This window comes from Taeniopygia guttata, chromosome 1A (assembly GCF_048771995.1).
Source record: "Taeniopygia guttata chromosome 1A, bTaeGut7.mat, whole genome shotgun sequence".
NCBI classification, from domain to species: domain Eukaryota; kingdom Metazoa; phylum Chordata; class Aves; order Passeriformes; family Estrildidae; genus Taeniopygia; species Taeniopygia guttata.
The window spans coordinates 53,693,335-53,712,174 of record NC_133025.1 but is presented as its reverse complement, the minus strand read 5'-3'; the positions used below and the strand labels follow the sequence as shown (position 1 = coordinate 53,712,174).

General features: G+C 42.7%; 1 protein-coding gene across 1 annotated transcript in view; it reads right to left on the bottom strand.

Annotated features, from left to right (window-relative positions):
* Positions 1–1,448: 1,448 nt before the first annotated feature.
* PAH (phenylalanine hydroxylase) overlaps positions 1,449–18,840 on the bottom strand; it is a 33,739-nt gene continuing 16,347 nt past the window's right edge. The window contains exons 5-14 of the mRNA XM_030263185.4: positions 15,477–15,565; positions 13,249–13,316; positions 10,718–10,914; positions 10,206–10,341; positions 9,189–9,258; positions 7,778–7,834; positions 6,675–6,770; positions 6,228–6,361; positions 3,991–4,106; positions 1,449–3,424 (exon numbers count right to left, since the gene is read on the bottom strand). Of these exons, the coding sequence (XP_030119045.2) occupies positions 3,381–3,424; positions 3,991–4,106; positions 6,228–6,361; positions 6,675–6,770; positions 7,778–7,834; positions 9,189–9,258; positions 10,206–10,341; positions 10,718–10,914; positions 13,249–13,316; positions 15,477–15,565 (1,007 nt within the window). The 3' untranslated portion in view covers positions 1,449–3,380. The remainder of the gene's footprint in view (positions 3,425–3,990; positions 4,107–6,227; positions 6,362–6,674; positions 6,771–7,777; positions 7,835–9,188; positions 9,259–10,205; positions 10,342–10,717; positions 10,915–13,248; positions 13,317–15,476; positions 15,566–18,840) is intronic.

Genomic DNA, 18,840 nt, shown 5'->3' with positions numbered 1-18,840 from the left:
CCTCTGGCCTCCCTTTGCAGATGGAGCCATTTTTTATGTGTCCCTTAGTTTATCGTGCCTCAGCCACACCCCTAAGTGTTATCGTGCTCTTACCTCTTCCCTGGCCAGGGAATATAAACAAAATTTTGTTCTCTAGAGATCACGACAGCACCATGTCTTCCCTTGGGTCAAGACAGAGCACTGGGAAGATCTTGATTTCCTCATCTATTTCCCTGCTGACAGACAAACCCAAGGTGAATTTTGCAGCACTGTGCCCAAGAGGGAGGTCTCAGCATCCCAGGGAACGTTGGCTCCTCCAGACCTCAGGCAGAGTGGGATTTGCAGGGTGTGGTGAGGGCCAGCCTGGGAAGGGGGGTGTCCCAGCCATGCCCAGGGGCCATGGGGCAGGCCACTGTTTGCCATGTAGAACCCACCACTGATGCAGAACCCATCCCTCCTGCACACTGCAGCACCCTCCAGGCCTGGCTTCTGTCCCAGGTGACTCCAGGAGGGCAAGGGGGCACCTCAGAGGTGCTTGAATGGCAGCTGCAACTGAGTTAGCTGGGTGTAGAAATGGGCTTTAAGAGGAACAAAAGCTCTTCTCACTCCCCCATTCCACATTCCCCCAGCAGTGGTGGCAAGGCTGGGCACAGAAGAAGGCCAGGTCTGATCACCACAAACAACCTGCCCTTTTTTAACCTGGTACCATCTTTATCCTGTATGAGCAGAGCGCCACTCATTTGAGATAGATGCAGCATTAATATTTTTTGTTTATTTAATTTAGATGGTTACACCTGAACATCAAAATGTTATCTCTGACAGCTGTCAGCATGGTTTGAAGAAGCAGAGGGAGGTTTAAAAATAATGCATTCCTGTGGGCTGCTGCTGTGCTTAATCCCTTTTCCAACTATTTCTGCATTCTCTGGGGACTAAAATGTTTCCAAGGCTGCTGTCAGATGTAGGCATCTTAAGACACCCAGAGGAGTCCACCAGTGCAGACTGGTGTCCTCCATCATAAACATTGACCTGGGCCAAGGTCAACATAAAGGAAAGGGCCTCAAAAAAAGCTTCTTCGATCACCTGAGCTGGAGATGAGGTTACCAAGAAATGTGATCATAGTGGGGTAGAAGTGAGGAAGGTTACCGAAAAGATGAACTTGGGGTAGGTTAGTCAGAGTAGCACCCAAAGACTTATGGAGTATGCAAATGTAGCTGGGCTTGGCTGTGCATTTCTAAGTAATGGCACACATCAGGAAGCGTTTATATCAACCTCATAATCTTGGCTGGATGAGTGACAGTCAAGAGAGCCTTTTTTTGTTTTGGGGAGCACCTCAGATGGGCATTCCCTCCTACCTGGGTATTTAATTCTTCTTGACTTGGATGCTTACCATACAAGGAGGATTTACACTGATTTCCTACACAGCTGGAACTTTCTTTAACCATGGAAATAAGAAGTCACCCGTTAAGGAGTACTATTTAAAATGTGATTTATTTGTAGTATTTAAAGTACTTAGGTACAAGATTATTTGTTCTGCAAGAAAATCTACTTTCCATACATTTCCTCTGCTTTTAAAATACTGAATATTTAATTTTTTTCTCATCTGTCTTGCTGAGCAGCCATGCTATGCTGCTTTGGCTGGAGCTATTGCTCATTTAAACCTGCATTAAGGGACAGAGAATCAGAAATGTGGCATCAATATTCTCTAACTATTCCACTTGCACATAAAAGAAAATAATGAATCCTGAGCTCTCAATATCACTATAGAACTGCTGCTGTCATTTAAGCCAGAAGCAGAGGAGCTTGGAAAGCTCTCTGAGGATTAGTTTGAAAGACTTTACCCTTGGGATGAAATTGCCTCTTTGTAGCATACAGTTACCTCAGAGGTTCTATTATATTAAGAGATAAAAATATGGGCTACTTTTACACTGAAAATACATGTCAAGTGTGTTTGAAAGATCTAGAGAGACATTGTGATGAGAAAAAAAGGAATAAAAAGATACTGAGATAAAAAAGGATACTTCAAAGCACCAAAATGATACCATTTTGCATAAATATATGTCTATTGAAAAGGGTTCCAGCTGGTATCCCTAAATTAATGTTATTACACACCATATATATAAGGAAAAGAACTGTACCTTCTATCTTCCTAAAGGATGATTCTTACATTAAAGCAGTATTGATTTTCAAACTATAAATCCAAAATTAATACTAATAAAGGTATGAGACTCATGGGCTTTCAAATCCCTCTCCATCTTTCAATCTTCTAAGAGAAATGTGACCCCGAGCCATGTTAAGTGTCATGATGCAAAATTACTTGAAGCTGGAAATGCAGTTCAGTTTTGCTTTGCTCCATTCTGCTCCAATGATCCAATGCTGAGTTCCCTCCTTCAACCAGGAGGCACTATACAATGTGGACCAGTCCAAAAGTGCAATTAGCTGATTTGAGTGAAATTTATTGGTTAAATATAGAAACAGCTTCCTGAACAGGAAAACTCTTCTCTCTCCATGTTCAGCCACTGAGTTAAGCTGGAGCCACCTTTGGTTCCATTTTGTGATTCAGCTGAGATATACTCCAGGAAATGGGCAGTGGAGATACAAAACGGTGTCGTTACTTAGGACCTGTCTTGAAAGATTACATGTTTGGGTTTGAATGCAGTTAGACTGGGACACAGCTGACCCAGGCTTTCAATGGCTTTGCTGGGGACTCAAGCCAAGATACAGTGAGTTAGGAGCTGAAAGGCTCCAACATCTTCAGCTTCATTTTAACAGGCACTTCCTCTCCATTTCCAAGGTGCTGGTATCCACCTTCTAGGTTGTGAGACCAGAAAATTAAGATACACCTCTCAGGGAAGGACACACACAAAGAAAATGTAGCCTTCTCACATCAGCCATCCACTGTGAGTTGTTGAGTATGCCTGTTGAGAGAAATCTCTCCTGCATACCCTAAAAGGTGTAGAGTTCCAGACTCCATGGGAACCTTGGAAAACTGGGAGGCAGGAGGCACTGAGTGGAGAGTGACTGTGAGAGAAGGCAAGGTGGATCATTCTGTTCACCATTGACATCCCATCCCTGATCCCACACCTCACAGGAGCAGCAGATTATGCTCTGCATAGTAAAGATCTCCTTCTGTTAACCTTTGGCACAAAACATGAACAGACTTCCCCCAGGTTCCCAGGAATAAGGTAATTTTTATACATTAGTAAGAAAACAATGGATTAGTGTCTGAAGGCCAAAAGAGCTGAGGGTCACCTATAGATGTCTGTTTATCTGCTAATCTCTAATAATTAAGATATATAACATAATTATTGATGCAGTTCACCAGAAGATAATATGCTGAGGCTAGATCAAGACTGGCATTTGCACATGATAGCTTCTAGTCACTAGCAAGTTACATCAAATCTTCATTTGATCTTCTGGAGGGCATTGCAAAGGATCCCAATCTCACCTGCAAAGGAAATAATTAGAGCAGTTAATTCCAGAACTAGCCCATTTCTAACGCTCCTGTATGTTTTTTTACCCATTATATCCAACGTCTTATAGAATAAGGTGAGCACAGAAGTGCTAAACTAGACACGTTTATTAGGGTCTTACTGGAGGTAGTTTGCAGTGTCACCCCTTTGCCTTCATTACCCATAGAAGGCTGGCTCACAAGATCAGAGGAGCTGGCTCACAGCAGGCTAGCCAATGTGAGGGGGAAAATGTGATCAAAGCCATCTTCTCCTTCACTTCCTTACTTGAAACAGCTAGGATCTACCTCAAGGCCATCTGCCATTTCCTAGCATCTCCCCCAAAACTGGGTTTTTCAGATTTAGCAAGTTACAGCAAAGTGGAAATGCTTGTTGAAGCTTGGCTAGAATTGGGAAGTAATTTTTTCATGAGGAAGGAGATGTGTGCTGCCTTATCTTGGATAGGCTCAGAGCATTAAATGCAACCAGATGGAATCCGCCTTGTGGCTCCTATTTCTGACCCAAGTTTTGAGGAATTCAAGGTAACAAGTGTACAATTCCTTACTATTGATCGTGTCAGCTAAGTTCTTCAGCTGCTTTGCATTGTCCAAAACTTCAATCCTCTGTGTGTAGGGATTGTACCGAACAGAGAAAGGACGAGGGATTGTTTGAGCAAATTTCCTGAGGGAAAAAGCAAACAAATGTGCAGTTTAATTTTTTTTTTCATGGAGTCTTTTCTTGATGTGTGCATTTGTTGATTGTGGGGATAAGAAAATCTATGGGAGGAAATAACAGAAATTCCTACTGATTGACCCGAGACCTACAATGTTCTGCAACACACTTGAAATGGCATTTGTCCTTATCACCTCTGTTTTTTTTCTGAACAGGACTAACTAAGCTATTGGCATGGCAACACTGCTCCTGGTATAGGCCAACTGTGTCGAAACTGGAATCTGCCAAGCTTGAACACCTCATTTTCCTTTCATTAGTGCAAAAGGTAGGAATTCTAATCCAAGTCTGAGTTTCTGGGGAATTAAGGTCAAGGATCTACACCATCCTGGCATGCCAAAGAGCAACTAACTAAACACCTAACTTCTGGCATGGTCTAGCTCTTAAATTACCTCATAGTTTTCAGGTAATTCAAGAGCTAGATGATAGTTAATTGAGTGAAGCAGCATTCTCTGTTGTAAAATAGTTAATTCCATGTCAGAAGCATTCAAATTATGGTGTCTTGGGAAAATATTAATTTGCATAACCACAGAACTGCGGAAAGAAGGGCTCTGAATGGGATGAGATGGTCAGAGCTATTGTTCCAGGCTCCTTGTGGACCCCAGCAGGATACTGGCTTATATATCTGCTTTGGATTACTGAAGTTATTGCTGAAAGAGGAAGGGAAGCACGCAGGAGTTGATTATGGAGCCCCACTATACAGACTGTGACTCAGCAGGGTAAATCCCATACACCCAGAACAGTGGAATATGCTGGATGCCACCCCCACAAAGCTTCTTCAGTTTAAACCTTTTTAAGGACATTGTCTCAAACAGAACTCAGTATGAACAGGCCACAAGGTATGACAGTGAAAAAATATTATGTTGGTTATGACGAATTTAGCAGCATTGGTCTCATTTTTCTAAGAGGAGAGATCACATTAGAAGATGGTTTTCCTAAATCTCAGTTGAAGGTAAGATCCCAATTAGAAAATGAATGCCTTAAGCTGTCAGTCTAAGAATAATTTTTCTGAAAGGTATTCTGTTACCCACAAACACACATGTCCAGATGCAAGCCTCTAACACAGGCATTGGACTAAAAACCAGAACTTCTATTTCAATTTAACTGCTTTTTTCAATTTGGTCGCTGAAGCAAATAAAAAAAGCTCCAAGATATTTTGTTGCAGCTAAATGAGGTAGCATTTTCTACTTCCTCAAGGAGCTTGCTACTCAGGGATGCATGCAGAGAAGGCAGAAGCTGTGTACAGGATATTAATAGCACAGCCCAGAAGAGAAGGCCATCCAGGTATTTCCCTTGAGAAAAGGGCACAAGGAAAAGCTGCAGACTTATGACAACTAAAGAAGCAGAAGTGGAGAGAGCTAGGAAGACCTCTGATCTGGGGAGTCTGAGGTAACAGAATATCTTGGGATGCAGAACAATTTATCTTTGAATGGTAGAAAGATAAAAGACTGCAGGTCTGGGACAAGGCTATGTGTGGCATCTCCAAGTGAAAAATAAGTTGAGTGTGAACCAAGGTTAGCCCCCAGTGGCTTGACCAACACCCAGAAACATGGTAGTGCATTGGTGTTTTAACAGGAATAGAAATGCTGTCAAGGTGAAAACCAAGCTGAACCCCAACACAGGCTGAGCCATTCCAAGAATCAGAACTGAACCTGGACATAATTTCAGAGGAAAAGGAGTAGATACGAGATTTTTATTTTTTTTTTTTTTTACAATAACTGGTAATTCTAGAAATGGTAAAGTTACCTGGTTTCCATTAATTAGCCAGATTTGACTTTAAATATCAGTATCACTGCAATTGAACAGATACATTTTTTTGTTGCATTTTGGTTAGACAAACTCTTAGTTACACTAAGCACAAATTCTTGGTTTCATGCGTAAGGTATATTAATGTTACTACTCATTTTTGCCTAAGATTCTGAGGATATTAAATGTTTATTATCTTTAAGCATTGCACAGATTTTTCTAATGCCTCTCAAAACATGATTGTCAACCCAAGACCCTTTATGGCAATGAGATCCACTGTAATTGCAACAGACAAGAATAGGTTCTTCTCTGGAATGACTGGAGTACCTTAGCTTTTCTTTTGCATCTTTAAAACTTTCAGCAACATAGTAGATAGGCTGGAACTCAGTAACACAGTACTTCTGCACTGAAGTCTTCTCCAGGACAAGAGGCTGAATCTCAGGCTTACTTGATAAACAATACTATGAACAAAAAGGTAAGAGATTTATTTCAGTGTTAGAGTGTTTGAACATTCTGTGAAATAAATAAAGAGCAACTCAATTTAAGACAGGGAAGAGTTGCTTCTGTGGTATACAGTGATAATGTCACTTACTCGGAAAGAAGGAGGTGTGAGTTCCATGTCTCCATACACCTACACATTTATCAGAGCTCTACAATGCAGTACTACATTTCATCCTACTTCACAAAGTATGAAGCAAAACCAAAGATCCGAAGACATTCAGAAAAGGAATTTGAATAATTATAAACATATTTGAAATATTTTCTAGAACACACCTGCAGCTCCCCAAATGAAGACAGCAGCCCTGCACCATAAGCCTTGAGGGAATCTCCTTCCTTACAAAGTCCAAACTCAACTGTAAACCAATAAACCTGGAAAGAAAATGAGACAGAAACTTATGATTACTTGATAAAAATTAATATATGTACAGCATTTATTTGAATACATTTAGAGTTCTCATTTCTATATAAGATGATGTTGTGTGTCAAATTCAAGTGTATAAATGCAATAAATGTCCCTTCAGACTGAAATTCTTCTCCTGGGAGAAGCATAGCACTAGTTTCTCTCTACCTGAGAATCAGTTCGGCTCCATGACAAACAAGGTTGTGTTTTACTGTGCTTATCTTTGTCAGCAGGAGCAATGAAATCATAGCAATAAAGCTTTATTTCGGCTGGCCAACCCAGTGGAAGTTTGAATCTTATTTTAGAAAAGTTTGAGTCCTGCTTCACACAGGGCATCTGACTGCAGCAGCAGCATGATCAGGCTGTTGCTGCAATAAGAAAGGAAGATGGAGAGTGGCCAAATTTGACTCCCGGGTCTGTCCTTTTGAAGGGATACCTGCCCTGGCTCAGAAAAAACTATCCCATCTATCAGCAGTGTCAAAGCTGGTGGAATTCTTTGCCCAGGTGGCCCGCATTTGGCACTGGGGGCTCTAATCTCAGAGTAATACCCCCGGTTTTATTCAAAATTTGCAGCTCTGGGTCTCAGTAGTCTCAGAGTAGCTATCCAGGTGATCTATGCTGACTACAGAGGATAGTGCCTGACTGGAAGAGATGCTTGAAGGTGAAACAACTACAGAAGCTGCCTCTTGAAATTTCCTGTGGGGATGAAGCAACTTATAATCTCTTCTTGCCCAATATGTTTGTGCTGGAGGAAATCTTGTTTGGGCTTCTGTGTTTAATCACAACTGTCACTTTGAATAAAGAGTGCCAAAGCTATTTTCCTTTAGTGCAACTGTTTCGGGGTAGGGTTTTCCAATCACAGCCTTCACTCTGATCCCATTCAGCTCTATGGGAGTTCTACCAGTGACTTCAGTGGCAGCAGAATTAAGACAACACAGGGCGCTTTGGAAAATTGAGCCCTCATTTATTAAATTACCGTAGCAAGTTTCTCGATGAAATCATCTGGAGCTCCCAGAGATGCCAGTCCAATTTCCTGTAACAATAAACCATTATTCTTCAAGCTGTTTATTGCAAACATTCTTCCTGCCCCCTCTTATGTAATTGCTCACATTTTAAATGTTACCACAGCTTACTACCACACACAAATGTTTACAGGACATGTTCCTATCATGCAAGATCAATTTTAAACCAGAAATCTCTCCAAAAATGAACAAAGGGTCTTGTACAAATGTCATTTACAAGGCATGATCCTTTGTGCCTGGTACAAAGCCCATTGAGGTCAAATAAAATTTTTCTCTTGCTTTGACAGGCTTTTGATCAATTCTACAATGAACATCTGAGAGAATGATAGGGACAAAAGGAGGCAAATCAATCACACCTACACACCTTATATATTTCTCTTTGTTTTGATGGGTCCTGATTAAAGAAGTTTTCCTGGAACCTTGAATGAGCTATTTTTTTCTGAATGACAAGGCATGATTTGAAAGAGCTTATTCATACCTTGGAGATTTTTCCAGGATGTATGCAATGGCTGGATTCAAAAAACAGACATGTGAGACTAATATAGCCAGGTTCCTTGCTTGATTTGCTCTAGTGAGGACTGCATAGTGCAAAAAATCAGCTCCCCAGCCCCAACACAGCAAAGGCATTACAGCAGCTTATCACCATGTCAAATCCTAGGAAGCTAAGGTACAGTAGGGCTCATCTGGAAGGAAACACCAGTTCTGGGAAAGGCCAAAGCCTAAAGGCAATACTAAAAAGTTACTAAGTAGATCAAACTGACTTTTGTCTTTTGAGATCCATCTTTTCTTTCACTTTCCTTTCCTGCCTCACTCTGTCTTTATGCCTTTCTCTCTTTGTGTATTTCCACGTTTTCTGGTAGGATGCAGCCAAAGGTTTACTGCTTCACCAGGGTTTGGCTTCTTTTCCAGGGACATTAACACTACCAAAAACAAATCTCCTCTCCAGCCTTCTCCCATGCTTACAGCTGAGACAGTTCCTCACTTTACTCAGCCCACAGTGTCGCTTCAATATGAAAAGAAAAGAAAATCTCCACTTTCCCTAACATTTGAATATTGTGGTGAGGTAATAATCCATCTGACTCATGAACTATATGACTTCACTCAGAAGGATCAACATCTGCAGGAAGGCTTTAAAGTGATGGCTTCACAGGGTCTGTCAAAAAGCAACTCACACAAGATCATGTTTGGAGTTGGACTTTATGATTATGTGAATTGTGTCCAGATTTCAAGCAATAAATAAACCACTTCAGCCACGCTTATGCAGTATGCTCAAAGGTGAATCTGCACCACCCTTCACAGCTCTTGGATCATCCACTGAATTACTGTGTTTAATTATATAAATAATATAACCACCGAATAACTTACCTGGGAAAACTGAGCAAAACTGGGATCAGCAAAAAGAGGCACGTGTCCTAGCAGCTCATGACAAATATCACTGCAAGAAAACATGACATCTGAGTAACTGTGATGCAGGAAAAGTCCAGCAATGCTGAAAGAATGCCCTAGAGCCAGCACACAGTCAAGAGTGCAGTGCATTTGCTCCTACCTGCACATATTGTTCACAGGAAAACATTTTGCTCTGAAATTATTCTTGTGGTGGAAATGTTTGCAAACCCCAGGGTTTTCTGTGCTTTTGCATCATACATCCCTCAGCAGCAGGGAATGTTAGATTTTTCAAATACAGAGAAGTGATTTGGTGAGATGGAAAGAGGAAGGGGATAAGATATCCAAAAAAGGCCTGGAAGACTTTTTTGAAGAAAAAAGTCTGTGGAAGACATTTCAGCCTGGCATGACGACAATGGGGTAAACAAAAGCAGGAAAGAAAATCAGAAGAATCAAAAACAGAAAAAGGAAAGCAAAAAGAGTTTGTGGAAATTAGGAAGCAAAAAATAAAAAACCAGAAAGATTAGCAACAATATGAAACAGAATAAGAAATCTGGTATTAAAATGGCAAGTGGAAAAGACAATGGACAAAAACAGAGAGAAACACTCCAAAATGAAAAAGAGGTGGTCTGGGCTTCTCCTATCTTACTGCCAGAAGCTTGCTTCTGTACTCAGAACAACAGGCTGAGTCCTTGCTGCACACTTGGGTGCTAATGGCTTAGCTAAGTTCCCTTGTACACTACTCTCTTGCATCCCAGAAACCACACAAGCAGGCCTTCAGTAGCAAAACTACTGAAGTAGAGAGAACTTGCAGAAGTGAATGCAGATTGTTAACAGACAGACTCCATAAATGTTCCCAAAAGAGAGCAGTCCCTTGGCTGCTCTCCCTTAGCCCTGTTCCCAGGAGTGCTGCAGAGTCCCAGGCAGTTATTCCCAGCTGGACTGACCCTGCTGTTGGTGTGCTGCAGCTTGACACCCCTGGTGTGCCAGAGTACTCACGGCTCTGGGGTGTACATGGGCTTGGAGGCGTGGCGGATGTACTGCGTGGAGTGGAACACTCGGAACGCCAGCCCAGCCAGGAAATCCCGCGAGGAGAGCAAGCCTGCAACGGGGCGCAGCCGAAACCCAGTGCAGCCTGAAGGGACAGAAAGACAGCATCTTAAAAACAGCTGATGGGTTTGATTTATCCTTATCCAGACTCCTTACATCGGGAAAAGTTTGTTGATGGTTGGGGTTTTTCTTTAATTTTTTAATCTCCTTATGTTATATAGAGTTTAATTGCAGGCAACTTTCTTCCCAGGTATACCACCAGCACAGTATCTGAGCATCTGCCCCATTGCACCCCCAGAAGCATTAGAGAAGGACCTGGGACACAGGCTAAGTGATGTGCCCAAACATCACAGGGAGTCTTTGATAAATCAGGGATTGCTCTTCCTTCTCTGGAAGCACCACTTCCTCTGATAGCTGTGGTTTTTCCTTTCATTTGGTTCTTTTAGGTGCTTCAAACTTACTCTGCAAGAAATTTGAAATATCTTCAAGCTGGGGAATATTGTCCTCCCTGTAGCCACAGTACTTCTCCAGCAGTGGGAACACATGGTTGTGTTCATAGCAAGCATGAGTTGGATACAGACTCTTCAGCTCCCTGAAGACAGTACCCCACGTTTTCTTTTCTTCTTCTGTATAGGTGACACGAGGAATAGGTTGGCCACTAGAAAGAAAATGGACACCCTCAATAGCAGCCACATAAAATGCCCTATGCCATCAACATGCTCTTTGTCCTTTCCTACTTGCCATTTTCAAAACAGTTTTCTTATTCTACTTTATGTTGCAGCTTTACTAGGACTGGCCAGGAGCTGCTGGTGCAGGAGGGGAGATGTTTTTGGGCTGGCACACAGATACAAAAGGAGCCTCACTTGTCCCTAGGCAGTGGCAGGAAAGGACTCAACCCACCTTGGCTGAGATAATGGCCTTTAGACAGCTCCTTGCATGATTATGTTAAAAAGAAATCAGTGCCTATTTGTCTTTTAAAGGTGTTTTCCTAAAAATACTTGTTTGCTGTAGGTTTCAATTTATTTTTTCTTTCTTGATATGAAGGAACTGTTTTACTTCTTGCTCTAGTGAGCATTATATTAATGGTTTTTGTAAAAACATGAAACCATCAGCTCCATAAAACTCTGTTGCAGTGGCAGAGAAATTCTGATCTGTGCTCTGTGCTGTAACAGATGCAGACTCCAGCCAGTTTGACTTTTTATAATTGTAAGGAGCAATTATGAGTTAAATCCCACCCTCAGGCCTCCACATCCTTAGCTCATATTGAAACTAACAGGAGTTATACACCACAAGCAATGCAGTTTGGCCGCCTGTGAATAACCAATTCCTTAGCAATAATGTTAAGGCCATAGGTGAATCCAACAGCTTTGAAAAATCAAAGGGGTTTAAGGAACTTAATAGGGTTAACAACACTGCTGGAACAATGCTGAAGCTTTCCAAGCCCCAGAGACCCATTGTTAAACTCTTGATGACACCCCACCATCTCCCACTTTCTCATTTTTTTCTTGAGCCTCAGGGCAGCTCCTCTGGAGAACCATCACTTTCTGTCTCTCTGTATCAGCTCTCCTTGATCTGTGGAGCTTTAAACATCATGTTGAATTATGAGCATTGCTGGGTGATTTTTGTTCCTATAGGACTCCTAAATAATCCTCAACCACCTTCCAGGACTACTGGGGGAAGCTATGGCTTAAAAACCTTTCAAATTGCAATTAAAACAATATTCAAGGGATCAATGGGGCCAGAAGCAAAGTAAGGCAGAGGGAAGAGGCAAGCTAAAAGCAAAGAGAAGAGAAGTCAGGGAAATCATGCATTAAACAAAAACAGTGGGTAAATCTATCATGAGAGGAGGCAGAAAAGCAAAGGCAAAGTAGAGGCAAACAGCACAAAGAAAGAGGACAGTACAGATGCAAAAGAAGGGATACAGAAAAGGATGAAATTCATGTTTGGCAGGACACAAGGAAAGCAACCACTGACCCATCTCAGTGTTGCAGCTGGGTAGCACCTTCACAACCTAAGAACCCTTTCCTTTTCAGTGAAGCCTGATAATTTTGGTTGTACCTCTCCTCCTGTCCATTTCTCTGCATCTTCTGTGGGATAGCTAAGAATGGACATAAGAGCTGTTCACGTCTGGACACAAATATCTTATCCAAATTTTCTAGTGATAAACTGGGTTTCTGACTTTTTTCGCCTGACATTTTATACTTTAAATCAACCAGTCCCATTTTGTCTCCCCTTTTGTGATTACAGTATTAGCTCTTTGGCTCAGGGGCTATCTTTTGATCCTGTGCAAATTGTAGCCCAATATTTACAATATATGTTAATTTTTCTTTGCAAAAACAGTTTTTACCAATCCCAGCAGGAATCAAGCCCAGTAGTACCAATCTATATGATTGGACTACATGAGTGTCTCTGGGAACAGAATATTTTCTCCTCCAGATCTGATCATTGATGGCAATCAAATAAGCCTGTTCTAACTGAATTTATCATCTCTATTAATTTATTTTTCTTGGGAAATGAAAGCCTAAATTGCTGATTGCAGCAGGATTAGACATGATAAAAGTAGGGTAACAGACACTGGATTAGCATCAGAACCATATGTTATTCATTATTTTAATAGTGTATGCAGATCCTGCTTTAATGTTAATGATAGGCACTCCTCCCCCAGCCCTGGTTTAATGGGGAATACCAGATTTATTCAATGCTCAGGTCTTTGTAGCAGCAACAGTTCTGCTGCTCAATTAGACAACAAAGCTGGGAAAGATGGGTCTTGTGTGGAGAGAAGGGAGATGATATCTCTTCTGAACGTGTGCCTGGAACAATTTACCTTTGTTCTGCTGCAATCTGGGGATAAATGCATGAACAGGAAGATTTAAAAGAGAAAAGCCAAGAGCGGGAAGATGCTTCTGGAAAAGCAGGGATAGCCAGCAGGATGAGCATCCTAGAGAGGGCAGGAGATGAGGGTTTTCTTTGCTCTCATGCAGTGGGTACTCACTGTCTGTAGTTGTAGGCAATATCTGCAAACTCCTTCCTCCGGGCCCGGTACACAGGATCTTTGAACCCCTGAAGAGAAACAGCAGTGGTCAGTCCACGCAAATGGTCAGTAAGTGCAAAAGGTGAAGAGCCTTCCTCCCTGTGAGCACCCTCAGGCATGGCTGGTGCATCCAAGAAATGCAGCAAGGTTGGTGGGAAAGCTGCCTCCTTTCTGCCAGGCTCCACTCAGCCAGGGCAGCGCTCCTTCCTGGGCTGCAGAGCCCCTGAGCAGCCGCTCAGCCACAGTCCCTCACCACCCCTGCCCCCCAAGTCCTTTCTTTTTCTCATTTCCATTTCCCATAAGATAGGGGAACTTGTTCCTTTACAGCAGCAACAAGGTGCTCCTGGCAAGAGCAACCCAGAATTATCAGTATTTGGATAACCATGCCCTTCTGGTTTCCCTTAAAGCTTGTTGCTGTCCCTGGCACAGCTGGGCTGCTCTAGAGAAACAGAATCAAAACACATTAGAAACACATTCATCAACTCTATCCGACCTTTTAGGCAGATTTTCAGAATGAACCACATTTAAAAGTGCTCATTTTCAAACTGATAGAGGACCAGCATCCACTTAGCAGGCGAAAAAACCCTATTTGTAGTACAAATTCAACCATTTGAGGGCAATTAATGACTACAAAGAATGTCTAACAGACCTTGTGGCTGTAGGCTTGACCTTTGCAGCTAATTAGCAATAAAACCAAGGATAAGAAATAAAACCTCTAAATCTTCCTCTGGGATAACCATTCTCCCATCCAGTGTGCCTGCTGTTTAGACTAAAAGATCCTCAGGACCAGGAGTGCCTTCACCACCTGGAGTGCAGAAATACCCTCCTTCCAAGCTAGGGTGCCTTTCTGTAGGGCAACGAGGAACAGCTCCCTGGGCACTGCAGCAGCCCATAAATGCATCTCTTAGTGGTCAATGGCACAACTGGACTGTGTGGGCCACAAAACACAGCCAAGTACAGGAGTCAGCTGAAGTGGAGTGTAAATTCGAGTGTGAATTAAAAAGAGGTAGCAAATGGCCAAAAAAATGTACTGTCCAAGGTTAACCTGTCATGGAGGCCATTGTGATTAAATTCCATACATCACTTAACTACTAAAAACAGAGGCTCCTTTAATTTCTCTTTTTCTGCACTCTACGGACTGTCACCTATTTACCCCAGCAGCTGGCTTTCTTTTTTAAGGAAAAACTCACTAACTAATTCTACGAACTGGAGGAGAGACGCTTCATTCCTTTTTATATATTTTTCTTTTCTTTTTCTTGTTCTTTTTTCAAATACAATCTTGGTCTATTCCCACATGACACACAAGGAGGCCATTGGCTCAGTGTACCTCCTTTCATTCTTCCTCTCATATGACCACAGTGAACATCATGAATCATTGTACATGGTACATAACACGTCTTGAATTAAGCAATAGGTAGTGAATGACTAATCACCCCATCTCAATTAAACTAATAGCAGCAATTTTTGGTGCACTGCATGTAATTTATTTATAATCACCCTATCTCAATTAAACTAATAGCAGCAATTTCTGGTGCACTGCATGGAACTCAGTGTGTTTTGACAAATGAAAGTAAGTAGTTGTTGGCTTGGAGAGGGAATAGAGGCAGAAAATATTCTTGTATCTGAACAAAACTGAAAAACTGCAAAACTATTTTTTTATCAGCTAAGTCAATGAACAAAACTTTCTGATGCTACCATTTAAACCATAAACTTTTGGAACCAAGAATCTTTTCTTTTGTCACGTCTCACCATAAAAGTACCATGTCAGATTTAGCACCCACATAACAATACACTGAGATAAATCATGTGTAGGTAATCAAGGACGAAAAGAGTCTTTCTCTGGGCTATGATATGTTGCTTCTTTTTCTTGTTAGTGAAACACAAAGTGAGCCTGAAATCACTACATCAGAACCTCCTGGGAAGATTAGATGTGTCCTTGGGTAGCCCTGTGCTCTGAAAACCACTACAACTTTTAAGATCTCCTGGCATTTACTCAATTGTAGCGACCTTTGATTTGATTTACTCCATAACCAGGGATTGGGCTGATTATAACCCTAGAAATGTGGTAGGCCTTCTTGTCCTGTACCATGTGAGATCTAATCTACTAGATCTGTACCAAAAGAGAGCAAATTTAAATGAGAGAAACATTAGTTCCAATAACTAGGAAAACTATTAAAAATAATTCTTACAGGATGATCAGCATCCAATTCTGCTCCATAGCTTAGGATCTGATTGGCAAACCTGTCCAGCTCCTGGATACTTCTTGGGAACCACGGTACTGCAAAACAGAAAAGAAATAGAGACTGGTATCCTTCTTTGTTACTTGATTTTTGGCCTTCTTCTAACATTTTCATCTTTTCATCATAAAGAAATGTAGGCAAGGGGCTAAATTCTTTCAATCCTTTTCCCCATAGTAGGCAACAAGAACAAACCAAGAAAGTTGTCTTGAATTTGTGATTGTTTCACACTGTTGGAAGAATACAGAACATCAAGAGCATCTGAACCTTGGTGCAGAGCTGGCTGGTAATGTTTATGATTTTCTGTTTATTACTTCTGGTGTCTTGGCTTATCAAAATGGAGAAAACTTTCACAATAAGCCAGAATCATCTCCTTCAAAGGAACCACAAGAAACTCCACAATAAGGATAAATAATTTTTGGACTGTCTGAAACACTCTAAGACCTACTTGGTGACCCCACTTGAGCTAGGATTCTGAAACAAAATGACAAATGGCATCCTAATACCTCAGACTAGCACTGCATCACTGCAGTCACTACACAATAATGCATTAACTTAACTTTCTTGGTCTGGTGCTCTATTGCCTTGTAACTCATATTCTACACACACTGTCTCAGCCACAGCCAGCATGGGAGAAGGGACCATGCTGACCACACAGAGCGTAATGTCCATGTGACCCTCTCATTACAAAAAACATAAGGTGAAGGACAAAGAAGAATCACAGGGATTTCCAGATCTGATGTGTTGAAATAAAAGAAGAGTAAGTCATGCATCTTCATGGCAATTCAATACAAAGACTGAACAGGGGCAGCCTCTATCAGTAACAAGATCGCAACTCATCGAGGGACTTTCTTGTACAAATGGGTGATGCTTGCTCAGCCAGTGTTTGGAGAACAGCTGATTCCCTTTGTGGCTCTCTGCTCAGCTGGGAGCTCTGCTGCTGGGCCATACTGCCCCATCTTATTCTGGGGGCTGTGGCAAGTGAACCTGATCCTCGGCCAGCAGCTGCTGTATGAGCTCCCTGCAGTGCCTTGGTGATGGGGCTCATCCCAGACCTGATGGACCACCTGCAGGATAAGAGGATCTCTGTCTCCAGTCGTGCTTTGTGCCGATCCTCACAGCTCTGGGTTTCTGCGAGCCAGCAACAGCAGCTTTAGAGGGCTCGCTTTGGGGGCCGCTGCTCAGCCCCGGGCAGACAGAGAGAGTGCCCACTCCTCACAGTGCTGTCCAATCGCCAGCTGGTTCCATGCTGGGAGCCTCCACATTCGTTTGCAACAGGCGGCTGCTGGCCAAGAAGATGCCGGGATGCCGGAGCTTCCCGGGATGCAGGGACCCGCCGCGGCTCTCAGAGGTACCCTGGCGGTGCCTCCCCTTCTCCCGCCCGGCAGAAGTGGGATTCGGTCCGCCCTTCTCCAGGATGCGCACGCTTCTCTTTACCCTAAAAACCAGACCTGTGCAAGTCACTAGATGGCAGCAGCAGACCCAGGAAGGTCCCCAAATGGGTTTCTTCGTTGCTGGATGTACTGCTAGTTCTCTTAGTTGCTCCAGAAATATTCTCTCCCCTCGCTGTCAGAAAGTTTCCTGCACTTCCAACCCCTTCACTTAAACTAGTCACAGTGGAGAGTAGAAAAAGGTGTGTTTGATCTATAGAGAGTGGTCACTACTGACACCATGTCCTGCCCATTTATCTCTAGGTTTATTTCCTGGCTGTATCCCTGAGCTTTGTGTGATGGGGAATTGCTTCACTGTTTTGTGCTTCAGACACTACCAGCCTAGGATAAGGCACACTGGTGAATGGTTTTGTATTAGGCACTGGGGGGAAAGGCTGCCTGGCAGCCCCACAGCAAAGGATTTGACAGTGTCAAGAGAGAAAACCACTCTTCTCAGGGATGCACCATGAGCTGAAGGGTCCAGGCTGTGTAGAAAATTGGTGGGGGCTGAAGTCTGCACTGGATTTTGACAGTGATATCTGTAGGGCTTTGCTGGCCTAAATACAAAAGGTCTGTCTGGGCAGGGTTTGAAACCATTGCTGACTTACTTTCCATACTGACTTACTTTCATTGAATATTTTATTCTCAAGATTGTACTTGGTGCAAACCTCATTAAAGACTCAAGGAAAAACTGACTCCAGGCTGACGTCACGTCAGCCCTGGGTGTGGAGATGGGTGACTTGCTCTTTCTCTAAACAGGAGAAGCAACTTATCTTCCTGGCATGAAGTTCTGATCCTGCCTACCCAAGCACAAGCAGCAGCAGAGTTGGATGAAAGCAGTAGGCTGTGTAAGGGAAATCCCGAGGAGATTTAGTGCTGCTTGCACCAGCATAAGTTGTTATGCTGGGTCCTGAAAAGAGCTGAGCTTTCCTAGCTGTCATGGAAATGAGAATCAAAGATTCCGAGAACAGTTCTGGGGCAAACACTGCATTTAGTCCGTACAGCCTTCACATCGAGGGCCAGGGTGAAAAAAGGCTCCCGGTGGGTCTTCTGCCTAGATTTAATGTGCCAGGATGCTTTCCCCAGCCCTCCCAGAAACTATTCAAAAGATCAAATCAAATTACCCCCCCGCTGAATCTATCCCATATTTTGTTTGCAACATCCTCCTCCAGCCCGTTCGCCAGACCGGCTGTCTGTCTGCGCAGCCATTAATGAACTGCCAGGGAGAGCTCTTGCAACACTGGGCCTCTGTGAAGGGCTGGGGAGCAAACGTGGGCTGATCAGTAATAAATATTGATTTGTCTGTAAGTGAAACAGCAGCGTTTATGGGATGGTGCTGGACACCCAAGTGGTGACCAAATTACTGTGAGGTCAAATGCTGAGCAGAACGCTAATAAGACATTTAAATGAGAGGCAGCAAAGCAGGAGCAGCGAGGACTTCTGCAGAATCCTCCATTTGGGCCATTGTGAGGAAGGTCAAAGACAGGTCTATGCAATTTATAGCAGTTCAAGGCCCAGGTTTAGCCCTTTTTTAAACACTCTCAAATGCTCTGGCTAGCCTCAGGGTCCAGCAAACAAGGCTCCTACAGATCCTCAGCTCCCAGCTTGTTTCAAAATTGCAATAAATTATCTGCATTTCCCTAATGCTGCAACAGAATAATATTTAATTATTTTTATTCATGGGCTCCAAGTGGACTGCAGCTACCATCTTGTTTCCAAAAAGAGCCACTAGGAGATGCACTGTGTTTTTACAATGAATCCTTCCATGTACACAAAGAGCTTTTCGTACAGCAGCTGCCAGCCCTTGTCATCTGAAGCTCCAAAGCTATATTTGGATTTAGAGCACTTTTCTGGCCTGCTCTCACCTAAAACTACACTGTTGACCC